Genomic DNA, 14193 nt, shown 5'->3' with positions numbered 1-14193 from the left:
TATACACACATGCTTTCCAGACATCCCTATTACGCGCTACTGCTCTAAGCTCGCTGAATGATTCGTTAGTTTTCCTATTTATCGCTCCTCTCCATGTGCTTTCTGGTCGTCCACGATTCTTTCTATTTTGTGGATTTCATTCTAATGCCATATATCCCAGCCAGCCATATTTCTGCTTCATTATTTGCTTTTCAATCTGGTGCTGATTGGTGATTTCCCACAGCCGCTTATTACTTGTGTTTCTCGGCCATCAAATGTTTAGGAACTCGCGAAGCCCTCTGTAACAAACCACGATTCAGATTCATATAACAACACACTTTTGACGCAAGCATCGAATATCGTAATTTTAGTTTTTAAATGTAAGATTGTTGAACGCCAAATGTTTTTGAGATTAGCGAAGGCATACTCGTATCTGGTTTTCCTAAGTCTATTGGTTACGTCTTCTGCAGAATACTGATATTTAATTTCAAATTCTAGCGAAATATAATAAGTTCATATTGTTTAATAATACTGCTATAATATTGAAAATTTATATTATGGTTTCATCGTAAAAATGAGCTAACTAAGTACACTTTCCTCAACAATACTCATATTTAATATTAAATATTCTTCATCTGAAACTTTAACTATGAGTAACAGATACATTTATTCTTCTCACTTTCATTCCTTGCACAACACTCTATGCCACACATGTTTTGGCGGGCTTTATCCTTATCCAATTTATTGTGATATCATTAAAAGTGCAAAAATTGTACAAACTTTGCAAGTTTGAATACTAACAAGTTTTATTAAGGGAATTGCATGACTTCAACTTTCACTAAGCTCATCTTCAGTTTTAATTTATTTATACGATTAAGTAAATTACTAACATCATAACGCAGATTTTCAACGAAATTCACGAAACTCAACGTCGACAACAAAAGTTTCTCTCTTAATAAAAATATAATGAAATCAATTAAAGCAGAAGTTTTTGTCAATGTGTTTATAAGTCGAGTGTTATGGCAGCGCTTCACGTAGTCGTATGTAAGGAGTAAGGAGTAAAGTTTAAATATTAGTTATACAGCTGCTAGCGTATGGCAGTTACACTTAAAGGACGCACTGTAGTGTGCTTAGAGGAGCATATTGAATATACATCATTTGTTCAACTCAATAGATGGATGCAATGGATGCAATCAACAATTTAATGGTGCATCACTTAACAATATTTTGCAATTGGTTATATTTCTCTACGATTCTCAGCCGATCCAACTAAACAAATGACAGTAGCACTAACCAGTGCCACCAGTACCAATACCAGTGGCAGCCATCTCATTCATACAAGCCGCACTGCATTATGTATTGCACAATTCAAATGCAATCAACTACGATTTTACTACATTTGTGCGGCGTGAGCAACAGGATTTCCTGCTTATTTAACTATTTTGAGTCATTTGTACTATATGGGTTTGCTCCTATTTCTACTTTTACTCTTATTTCCACTCCTACTCTGCATCTGAATCTGCATCTCCATCTGCTTATTCATCTTGTATTTGTACTTTTGTTTGTATTTGTGTTTATGCTGTTATGGGTCCTTCAGTGTATGAAAAAAAACGGAAAACAAAATTTCTTAGCATACTTCAAGGATGCAAAGTACACTACTTCATTGAAAGTTCTCCTTGTCTCTTCCTTTGCTTACAATTATCCTTTTCTTTTTCTTTTTCTATTTCTTTTTCGCTTCTCTAGCTTCATCTTGTGCAGTTTTATTTTTCATTTCATGCACAAATTGATGCAATTTATGAATCCTTTATATGTGCACAATTGCAAATAAATTCTCTTTCATCGATTCTTCATTTGAGCAAGCAAAAGTAAGAAATACTAAAACAAATTATGTAAAAGAAATGTGAAATTACAAGGTAAAGAAAGTAATGTATTCTCCTGCTATACCTCCCCTTCGAGAGGTACTGCATTTCCACATTTCCACTTAACTATATTTATATTTTATTTGCTAGTTTATTTGCATTGTTCTTTGAATGAATAGTAAGTTTGGCAGAAAAATGGATATTATGAATGAGTTATAAATTGATAAAATAGTTTTTATATAAAAAGAAATATTCGTAAATCTAACGATTTTCATTTTAATGATATATGCAAATTGATAACATTACAGAAATATAATATATTTAAATAATGGAGTAATAGATTCCATAATATAGCAAAAAGCAACCATGGGAAAATATGTACAAGTTTTTTTTTTAGCAATACTTAATACAATCATATGCAAGGCGTATGAAAATTAAGATCAATTTTTTTAATAATGAAAAATAAGAATACAATCCTTCACAGCTCACTCATTATAATATTAAAATGAAATCTTAATGTAATTTCTTAAACAATATACACAATATCGAACATCATAATCATAAGAACACATTTCGGGAGGGTTTATTGCATTCTTAATTAAACACTACACTTTACTTCGATGCCTGCCCCGCAAAAAGCAGAAACCACATTTTTCGTCCTATCTCTTCGTCCTGCATATAGATATCCTCCATCTTTGGTTCTTTGCGGTAAGACTTAAAAAAAATTTTTTTTACTGTTAATTTAATATGTCCATATCGGCATATGTTTTGTAATTTAATAACACATTTGATATTTACGTGATCATTTCATATATCTTACTTCTTATTGAAGTATAAGGTGTATATAACATCAGAGAAGTCTAGTTTATATTCAGACACATGGGCATAGCGAAGGAAGCATATGGTGTGGTATCGCCTTCCCCAAAAAAGTGCGCCAAAAGCAACACTTTATAATAGTTTATAATGAAAATAGAATTCATTGCATAATAATAAACTGCCCCCCATCTCCTTTCTTAATTCGTCAGATCTATAACGAAGTTATAACCACGTGTAAATGAAGTTACTCGTTTTTTGCTATTGAAACCCCACTTCCGATTTGATGCTCTCCTTCTAACTTCTTTTAAAGTAAAAATATATCATGGATTATTTTATTTCTGTTTTTTTTTGTTTTGTTTGTTGGTGCGAAGTAGACGATGGATCCTCCCCAGCACTGACATATTACAATTTTTAGATAAATTCCATTTAAGTCATAATAATTGACAATTTAGGTAGTTCTCCCTACGAAGAGCTACTCTTTTCTTTTTTAATTGAGAATTTATTATAATATCTGAAGCGGTGTTTTCCTCTTCAGTCTCGGAAAAATTTATAAAGACGACATCAAATTCGAAGCAAAAGTGTGGGAATGAATTTGTATTCGTTCATGGTGTTTTCTAGCTACCTTTTTTACTTAGTCTTTTACCGGGTTTATTCGAAGGTTCCGATGGATTTGGATGTTAGTTATATACCATGGAGTATTTACCATTTCTCGTAGAGTTTTAGAATGAAATCTTTGAAAAATTTCTATCTTGCTTCTTGAGGCTGTTCCCCATCGTTGAATGCCATAGGTCCGTATAGGTTTTAGTACATTTTTGGATAAAATAAGTTTATTTTTTAAGAATACTAAAGATTTTTTATTAGCACTGCAAATAGTGATATAAAAAAATTTCTGTTGAATTCCGATTCCTTATCCCCTAACACTCTTTACACAATCACAGCTACGCCATTGAGAAGATTTCTAACATGCCCATGTATTCAATTAATCCTTTATTGTAACTTCTCGTAACTTGTCATAGCTTCTATATTTTGTTATAATAACTTAATCAATAATAACCAATTATCAAATTAAATCAAATATCAATTTAACAATAACTTATGCTGTTTAAAATCAAAAATATTAAATTTTAATTGAATAGAGAATAAGTTTTTATTACTTAATAAACATGAACATAGTAATAATATTTCAAAATATTAATATTATTTAGTAACTTCATTATGAAAAGGAACTTCATTATGAAGAAAGCGTAAATAAATAACATTCACTTTCTCGCTTTCATTCAATAGTAAATATCTAGTCACTTTTATAAATCAAAAGCTTCATTATTATAAATTTATTGATACGAACTTGAACCTTTCAAGGCAACACACTACACAACACAAAATTGATTACACTAAAGCGTACGTAACTTAAAGTAACGTAACGTTAGTCGTAACGTAAGTCGTAACATAAAGTTAAGCACATAATTTTGCTTATTACAGCATAAATAAACATTATTGAAAGGACTACTGCCAGGAAGGTTGAGAACGAAAATCGATGAAAGCCACGCATAATCTGCAATGCTTGGAAACGTGTGTGTTTATATAGAAATTATAGACTCATATCTCAATACGAGTACCTAAGCAAATACATAAATGGGCGCACACACAGATACTTTCCTTACTTAAGCCAATAAAGGACATGGAAATAATAAAGTATTAAATTTATTTCATATGAGGTCACATATTGTGAACTTAATCAATATAAATGTTTGGAAAACTAATTAACCATAAACCAATAATTATAACAATTATAATGATTATTAATTTGTATGAAAATATAATGCTTTTTTATGAAATTTGATGTTATGAATTTAACTCAATTGAGTTGGATTATAAAATATTGAGTGATGATGTAGATAATTTGTCTGCGATACCTTCTATATTGATTTTATTACACATTTATATATTATAATTCAAACATATTAATAAAGTTAATAATAAAGTTTATTAAGAACATAATATTTTATTTAAATAAATATAAATTTTTATATTCTTAACTGTTTATGTTCATGTATATGTTAATGCATATATATATACAATTACAATTATTAATAAACTTTATTAACTTTATTTAATAGTTTAATAATATGGCCCAATGTTCCCCTGGAAGCCCAATGGAATGAAGAAGAAGAACGCGAATAATAGTTTAATAAAGTATATCGACATGTATATATAAATACCTTTATATATAAAAAAGGATATCATTTTACAAACTGATTTATATGTTTAAAAATAGAGATTAAGGAAAATTTTCTACTTAATGGCAAAACTCACTCAATGTCTACATCGACTACTTGTACCACCATTGTGTGACCATTATGTGTTAATTTATATTATTTAAATTATTTGTATCAAATTTGAAATAATTGTATAAACTAAATATGAACCGTAGCCTAAAACCAATTCGTTACTCTCAAAAGAAATATTCAAAGAAAAGAACAAACCAAGAGAAAAACCAACTCATTCTGGTTTAACAGCAACGACACTTGTCTAACATCTGGGTTAATGTGAACAAAGCTTGTTAGAAAAATATTAAGGTACTTGCTAACCCTATCAAGAGATAACATATCTAAGAGATCCTGCTTTGTATAACAGGTCGCTGGTCGTGTGGTAGGAATGCTCTTAGGATGGGAGTTTCCTTTAATGAATATTGTAAAAGCTCTGAACAAAACGAAGAGGAAGCAAGAGTGGAACATCTTTACCGTAACTGCTCACATTTAATCAAAGCAGACCGAATTTCATAGACTGTTCTGTCTTTAACTCTGTTATGGAAGTTTTCAACGTTAGGATAGAAAACATCCTGCGTTTTATTAAGACCAGAAAATGGCTTTATATGTAGCTAACAATTAAGCAAGGTTCCATAAGTAATGGTATCACATTGAAGTTATGACCTAAGTGAGTTAATTATTTAGACTAACTTCTACAGTAACCTAACCTTACCTAACATTACGCACATACCTAGCGTAACCATGAAAACCCAAAATAATTCAAGTATTTCTTATATATACCCCTATTAAAGACTGACACTTCTTGAGTAGTGAATTTTTTCTAAAACTTAATTTTTTTAGTATTATCTAAAAAAAATTAACCAAATCCAAGTCTTAGTGCATGTCAGGGATAACTCTGAGAGTCTAAAGCAATGCAAACTGCACTTTTTGATGTTCACATCTTTTTTGAGCAACAAATTTTATTTAAAACCTAGTTTTATTATTATTACCTGAAATTCCTTTTGACTGGACACCTTCTCTATTGCACCTAAATGTACACTAAAATGCTGACGAAAAAATATTTACAGTATTATTATTTTAATTATTTTTATTAAATCAAATGAACTTAAAATATATAAATTCATCATTCCTTCAGTTTGATTGTTCAGAAATAATTACTAAATGGTATATACTATAAATTTATATTATGTACATAATTGTGAATTCGTGTGTATTTATGCAAAGATATGTAATTAATTAATTAATTCTATACATTTATTTTGAGAAATGAGTTCCCTGAGGAGGTCACATCTTCTCCTCTTAATAATTTTACATAGATTTATACTTAGTTGTAAGGAAACTAAAGTATAATTAGTGGAAAATGTGAAAATGTTCAATACAAAACCAAAACGTGTGAAAAATTTAAATAAAAAAATCAAGAACTAAACTTCTTCATTCCGTACAAAATATTTCCGGAAAAGTTACTTTAACAGAGTTTCCTTGAATTTGACTTTGAAGAAAGAAGAAACTCCTGTACATGCTTAATTATAAATAAGTTGGCAACGAAACACCTGAAACAGCCGCGTCATTGATATCACGTTTTAAATTTTATTTATGGTCTTAAAAAGTTTGTTACCAAGTTTATATATAAATAAAAAGAATATTGGCTCAAAGAGAACCTTAAACATGCAAACGCACATAAGGAGTCAATTTTATTAACTAATGCCTGTGGTATTAATATTTAAAGTTTCGTTTCGTAACAATTTAAAATGTCAATTGACAACAATAAATATGTACACAGAAAATTTAAAGTTACTGCCAAGAATACTCACGCAATGCATTGAAAACGATGTCCTGTAGATATTTTTAAGTTTCCTTTTTTACAGAACAGCTGTGCGTTCTTCATTGCCCGAAGTACACTTATTGTGATTGAAATTCTGCTTTCGAAATGAGTGCTACCCACGCATAATTACATAGCCTTAAGGACAACATACATGTTTTTACGAATAAATTTCTTAATCTTATAATTTGATTAAATTTTACAAAAAAATAATATAAAAATTGTGAATGTAATATAAATTATACATAATCTTACTCTATTTATTTATCATTTTTTATCATTTATCATTTAATTCATGTTATCATTTAATTATTTTTATATCATAGTAGCTGCGTATAAAGCACACATACATTTTATTGTAAATTTTTCCTTATATATCGAATTGCAATAGTCTACATACCTATAAACATTTACCCCTTTTCCCCAATGTTAAGTGAATCCTTTACTGTAAAGTTTAACATAAATTGAATTGCGAAAATGTAATGTTAGGCACTGTTAGCACAACAGAAATATTTTAAACCCACAATTTGCATGTCTCAATACCATTCCATACACAAACAATGCTAAGAACGCTAACAGCTGTTCAAACTGTTAACAACAGTTAACACTAATAGTTCACTTTTAACAGTTCCATTTTAACAGAGTAATACATTTTTTTCTGTTTTATTAGCATTTCTGTAAGGCATTAATAGTGACTTTAATTTAACAGCTGCCATGTTCATGCACACATTGTTAAATGCAATCATTAAAACTTTAACCACAGAATACCTGCGCCTCGTAAATGGTAAATGAAATGCCATTTCACAGTTTAATAGTGTATTCTTGTCCGGTCATTAATAATTGAAACCCATTGGTCATGCATATTATAAAATTAAATTAATCTTTTAATTAAGTTTCACATTTACGGATTTTAAGGTACGAAGTGAACACAAGAAAATGTGTACTTCCAACTTTTTGAAGAAAATTAAAGGCTGCCAATTAAAAGGTTGCTCTCTATTCAGAAAGTGAGTTAATTGTAGACATTAACCCCTTGGCTGAACCCCAAATGGACGAAAAGGATACAATAGTAACTTAATAGAAACTTTATGGCAAATTTACCAACACAAACCGGAAATTTTCTATTTACTATTGAGAATAAATTTGTTTATATGAAGTCTGATAAACTTTCAAGTTGTTGCTTTCTTTATATGTATTGCTTGCTATACGTATACGAGCATATGAAAATGTATGTGTTGATTGTGGTTAATCAGTCTTATAAATCAAAAATTGTTTCAAAATTATATTATTATTTTTGTGGTAATGATAATTTTTTTTTATATTTTAAAAAGTTTAAAAAGTGTTTATGCTCAGACTCAGTATCTTTCCTATGTACTCACAGTGTACTCCAAAACTAACTCCAAAAAGTTCAAGCAAAGGAAGAAATTATGAGGGAATAAAATGGGTCAGAATTCAATTTTAATTTTTACCGATATTTACGATGTTGCAGAAAAGTCCATTGTATTACTTATAATAAAATCTTAATTCAATAAGTGAACTTATTTCTAATACTCCAAAAATAGATGTTAAATTTGAAACCAACTTCTATGCCTGTACCTTTAAAATAAATTTTCTTGATAGAATTTAATATAAGAATGATCCCCTAATGCGTGTGTTTTGTACCCTGCTAGATCAAAATTAAAAATGGACAAAGTAGTGCTGGTTTTCCAGCACCCAGTTTTAATAAAGCCTTCTCTGGTACTTTACGCAGTTTTCAGGCACAAGTACATGCCTTTTAAATCTATGCTCTAGAATACTTGAAAATGTGTTACAAAAATCTAGTATTATATATATTCGAAAAACCGAATCTTAAACCACCAAATCGAAATTGGTCAGAAGCGCGAAGAATCCTATATTTTAATTGACCACCACAAATAAAATTAGTACTCGATGAAAACCTGGTCATGAGACCAATAAAAAGCTTGCGATGACAAGCTTGCAAAGAAGAATGCACTTACTCCTTTTCTAACGTCTGCACCTTTTTGCAGCATATCTTCTTGCTAGCCTAAATCCGTACTTAAGTAACAAAAAATAAAAGCTATTCGAGTAAGGCTGGGCCGACTGTATAAACCGTAGATTATTTAAAGAGTTCAATCGACTCAATAACAAAAATAACGGCTTTTTCAGACTATAAATCTAAAGTTAATTTAAATCGTTTTCTTATTTGACATACTTCTGTTAACTACAAACTTATAAAGCTGAAACTGAAGGACACCGAAACCTGGAGATACTGTGATTGCCGTTTCCTGTGATTGCCAGGAAATTAGCACGGTACCTTCATTTAATTTTCATTAAATTGAATTAGGTCTGGGATCTAAAACCAAGATACATTATTCAATTTGTCCATAGCCTAAATTTGTTCGATTTTATTTAAAGAACTCTTTTCAGGAATAGCATTGTCTTATAGGTCGCAGTGTATCTTTATCTCTTCTAATACAAACGTTTCTATTTGTATGGAAATGGTCGACTCGGTTGTTCAGAAAGCCTCTTATCTAAAGTATTATGCCAATAGTGACGCCTTCAGGGATTTATTCAGTTAATAAGAAGATGTTTTGTTGTGAACTCTTTCGAATTTCAAATCAAATCCAATCCACAGAGTTACGTGTTGGTATGGATTATTGAGTAATTGTTCTTTATTTCAATGTCTAAAAATTGAATAAATTAAATTTATTTATTAGAAATGCTTTCTATTCTATATAGTTATTGAAAATGAACTAAACTCTTTACACTATGAAATAAATAAGTTTATAATAAAAATATTTATAGTTTTCACAAAAATAATAAGCTCTTGTTATTAAAAGTTTCTCAGACAACTATTCCCTTTAACTGTACAGTCCGGTACCAATACATGTTCACAACCCATTGATAATTAGTACCTATGTAAGTGTTGATATGACTTTCTTTACTATATTTAAATAACATATTTTTATTAAATGTGTAAAAGTTATTTAATAACAATAATAAAATAAAAACTTAAATTAATTATGTGGGTAAATATGTGACAATGGCAAGTTTTCACAGAAATTTTCCTTAAACTGCCATGTGTATACGTTATTCCCTTAAGAATTTTTTTTTGCTAGTCAGGAAATATTCTTTATTAGTTCCGTATATTCTAAATTGAGTTGAGTAAGTCTTATTAATTAAATTCGTTTTGTTTTATTAATATTAATTATACGGGTAACTTCCTATACACACACACACACACACACGGATACACATGCAGAAAATATTTTTTCATAAGCACAACGTTGCCATACTGAAGAAAAGGAGCAAAATCCCATAAAAAGGAACAAATATGTCAACCAGAGTTAATTTACGATTCTGTGCGGCGCCATTGCGATTTATTATCATTTGTTTTAATTTTACCGCCTAAAAATTATGCCGGACTCGAGTGTCCCACTCCCACACCCAAATCCACAGCTTCAGACTCAAGAAAAGTTTTATATTAACAAATTTATGAGCATTAATTTGTTTCATTTTGCTGTTTACTTGTGTGGTTCACTCATATTTTTGCAATATTTTTCTTTAGTTTCCGATTTTAATTTTTGCTTATTAATTTCTGTTTCGGCTTCGGTTTCTGTTGCTGTTTCTTGTTTGTCGAAATCGTTCTGAGGTCAACACAGCAGAAAAATCAGGTCAACAGAAGTCCAAAGCACTTAGTAAAGAATTAAAAATAGTAACTCTCGTCCAACTGCTGTAATATTAGGTTGAATATGAATGGGAGTTGTAGTAGTAGTCGTAGTCGGAGTCGGAGTACCGTAACTGTCTAATCCAACCATAATTATTATCACTATCAACATCGTCATAATTTCATGCTTGCGCAGCACTTCATTACCGGTGCCGCACCAGCTTTTCGGCCCCACAACGGAACTAAGAACTTAAGCTGAAAGAACAGCAAAAGTACTCATCGCCACAGCCAGCAAAACTGTCAGTTTCCTAATTTCAACTAAACGCCACTCGTAGTGCGATTAAAATCTTAATTATAATTGTAGGCACAGCCAGGGCCCAGTGCTACTTGTGGACTTTCGACGCGCTCGCTCTAAAATCCCGCCTACTCAAATCCAAATAAACTGTTTTTGTTTTTGTTGTTTTTGTTGTTGCACTCTTGATTCTTCTTTTGAAAAACAAGCGAACGCGTTAATTTTACTCCTTTTCCCTTTGAAATTAATGGCATTTTTTTGACTTGTGCCTGGCAAGCGATTTTATAGTTGCCATCCTTAAAGCTAAGCTGAAATTTTAATCCTTTTTTCGAATTCGCTGCAATCGTTGTTGTTCTTGTTTGTTTCAATTTCGTATTCGCGCTTTATAATTTTATTCTTTTCAGGACTACTTTTTAGCATTGCCTCACTATATTCGTCCTCTGGAGTTTTTCTGCAGCTCCTACATCGCCTACATTGCCTACAGTCGGCAAGTGAAATGTGCCGGAAGCAGACATTTTCGCGATTAAGTTAATGATAATGAAGACAGTAATGAGTGCCGCCGCGAATGTGCACGGCTTCAGTTAACAAAAAATTAATTTCACAATTTTTTTTTCTCTTCTCAGACTGAACAAATTTTTTATTGCTTTTTTAATTTTTATTTTAATTTATTGCTTGTTGAGTTTAAAATAATCAAAATTTAAACTTTAAGAAAAACATTTTTTAACTAGAAATTTAGAACAATTATAAAATGTATTTATGTTTAATAGACTACCTTGAGGAAGCCTCAAAAATAATTTAATAACTCCTAAACTCAATAGTTTTTTACTCAAAGTTAGTTAGTTGTGATGGAGGAAGGAACGAGTCCTTCTCAATTAGCTAAAACAGCCGTTTTGAATCCACAAAACCTCGTAATAGTGGGTATTAGAGAGGTCAAGTCAGAACCAGCCAGAGGTGGGGACGGGGGTGTTCTGTACCAGGCAACGGCCTGATCGCTTCCCACCTGGGGGAAGCCAGTCTTATCCTGGTCACAGCCATCCCAAGCATCTCACTACCTCCACGTGGTGTCCCTGGAAATTGTATGAAGCACCCGCCGACTACAAGCAAAAGTGAGAAGGCGCGATACGACCCGGTACGAACATGGACTACGATTGGAATACGCTTGTTTCATTATATATGATGATTATGGGCTGGTGGATATAGCTCTGGCACTTCAGTACAAAAGAGTGACATCTTGCGGAAATGGCTGCTGGTTAAGGTTATATCTATCTCCGTCCCGTTAAAATCTGGCAAATCTTCAGATACGTTCAACGCTATGTCACCATTAAGTTGGCTGCGCAGGCGCCAGTTGAGACAACTCCTGGCTAGCACCGTCTGGCTCTGTACTCAGTCACCCATAAGGGACTAAGTCAACCTTCCATGGACCTCACTCGAAGAAAGGGACCCATGGGGACATTAAAGTGACTGCACATACTGGCCGAGATAGCGGCTTGAAGTTGGGACCCATATACCATGAATAACAAAAACTACAAAAACACTGAAAACAATCAAATGAACGACGACAACGATGACGTTGTAATATGCACCACCACCGAAGAAACTTCCACGCCTTTTAGGATAGGCTCCGTTATTAAGCGGACACCTCCATCAATATTAAGTAGCAACGAAACAGTAAAACGATCAACAACAATATTGAAAACAAATAAGCAAGAAGAAATACGAAAGAGCCAGCAACAACAACAACTTGCGAAAGATGTGGCTATTATTGATCTAGCACAAGAAACCGTAGTAAGTCAGTTAGCCAAGCGGTTAGGACAAGAAATTGACAGCCTCGTTCAATACGTTGAGCCACGTAACAATGTGCACAAAGATATAAAGAGAATGTGCAACATAATTAAAAAGGCGCACACAAATCTCATCATGCACATAGAGATGAGTGAGTACAAAACCAAGTCAAACATCACCTTGGTACAGCAACGAGAAACGCCGTTGACAGCAAAACGAGACGCAACATCGGTATCGGCGAAAAGGACAAGACCCAAAATGAGTCCAAAAAAGCCTACAGAAGAAGCAACCAAATCACCTGATACTAAAAAGCGCAAATCAGACGCTGTGGCCGAAAGGCTGAACCAACCAGTAGAAGAATGGACGAAAGTACAACCAAAAAAGAAGGCATCCAATATAAAAAAGGGTAAATCAATAAGACCGCGAGCCGATGCCATCATCATTGAAAAAATGGAAAAAGAGATGTCATACGCTGAAATTCTGCGAACAGTGAAATCAAATGAACAACTAAAAAACCTAGGCAACAAGGTTAAAACCCTGCGCCGTACACAAAAAGGAGACCTGCTTATCGAGCTGAAAAAGAGCGAAAAAGCAGCAGCAAATGAATGTTGTGCCGCTATTGAAAAGGTTCTTGAAAACGTAGCCAAGGTGAATCTCCGGTCGCACAATGTAACCATCCAATGCAGAGGGCTTATTAAAGATCTGAACACTGATGACGAGTTATTCGACGCAATTGAAATGCAAGCAAAAGTGAAAAGACCTGATAAATGCACAATCAAAAGTAGGCGCAAAACGTACGGAGGGACAGAGTCCACATATCTAATGCTGCCAGCGGAAGATGCAAAAAAAGTACTGGCGCGCGGACATTTAATTGTCGGTTGGACTCGCTGTCAAGTTACAGAAGTTACTACACCACAAAGGTGTTTCAGATGCTGGGCATACGATCACTTAGCGCTCAAATGCAAAGGACCCGATCGCACAAATATCTGCAGACGATGCGGCAATGAAGGACACCGTGCAGCAAATTGCAATGATGCAGAAAAATGTGTCCTCTGCGAAGGTGCACATACAGCTGGTAGCGGAAAATGTCCACGATACAAAGAAGCATTACAAAAAATCAAGGCATGAAGATACTACAATTAAACATCAACCATTGTAAAACTGCACAAAATTTACTGTGGCAAACTGTAGCAGAGAACAATATTGACATGGTCTTACTTTCGGAACCGTACGAAGATATACAGTCACATTACTGGATTACAGATTCAGAGAAACAAGCGGCGATCTGGGTGACAAATAACAAAGCTTTACAAAGCAAGATAACAGCTCCTGGCAGAGGTTACGTATGGGTGAAACAGAATGACGTGTACTATGTGAGCTGCTACGCACCACCAAGATGGTCAATTGATTATTTCACTCAAATGATGTGTTCATTAGAAAATGAGCTAAGAGGAAAGCGCCCTATAATAATTGCTGGTGATTTTAATGCATGGTCACGAACATGGGGCAGCCGGTACACAGATAAACGAGGAAAGATAGTTGAAGAAACCTTCGCTGCCATGAATCTGGTTTTGCTGAATACACCTGGCGTATACACGTTCGCTTGTATTAGAGGACATTCGATAATAGATTTAGCCTTTTCCGATAGCACCACGGCAAACCGCACAAGATGGAGAGTAGATGAGTCAATATACACACACAGTGACCATCAAGCA

The 14193-nt window shown here is 32.9% G+C and overlaps 2 protein-coding genes across 2 annotated transcripts in view; both read left to right on the top strand.

Annotated features, from left to right (window-relative positions):
* The window catches only part of LOC119676784 (voltage-dependent anion-selective channel-like), a 2136-nt gene extending 745 nt beyond the window's left edge, over positions 1 to 1391 (top strand). Inside the window, exon 2 of the mRNA XM_038088044.1 lies at positions 1240 to 1391. Within this exon, the coding sequence (XP_037943972.1) occupies positions 1240 to 1391 (152 nt within the window). The remainder of the gene's footprint in view (positions 1 to 1239) is intronic.
* A 10814-nt stretch (positions 1392 to 12205) lies between these two features.
* LOC119676783 lies at positions 12206 to 13606 on the top strand. The gene has a single exon (XM_038088043.1). It carries the CDS (start codon positions 12206 to 12208, stop codon positions 13604 to 13606), a length of 1401 nt encoding a protein of 466 aa, XP_037943971.1.
* Positions 13607 to 14193: the final 587 nt, after the last annotated feature.

The sequence above is a fragment of the Teleopsis dalmanni genome, chromosome 2 (genome assembly GCF_002237135.1).
Source record: "Teleopsis dalmanni isolate 2A chromosome 2, ASM223713v2, whole genome shotgun sequence".
In the NCBI taxonomy this organism is placed as follows: domain Eukaryota; kingdom Metazoa; phylum Arthropoda; class Insecta; order Diptera; family Diopsidae; genus Teleopsis; species Teleopsis dalmanni.
This window is presented reverse-complemented; position numbering and strand designations above follow the sequence as displayed.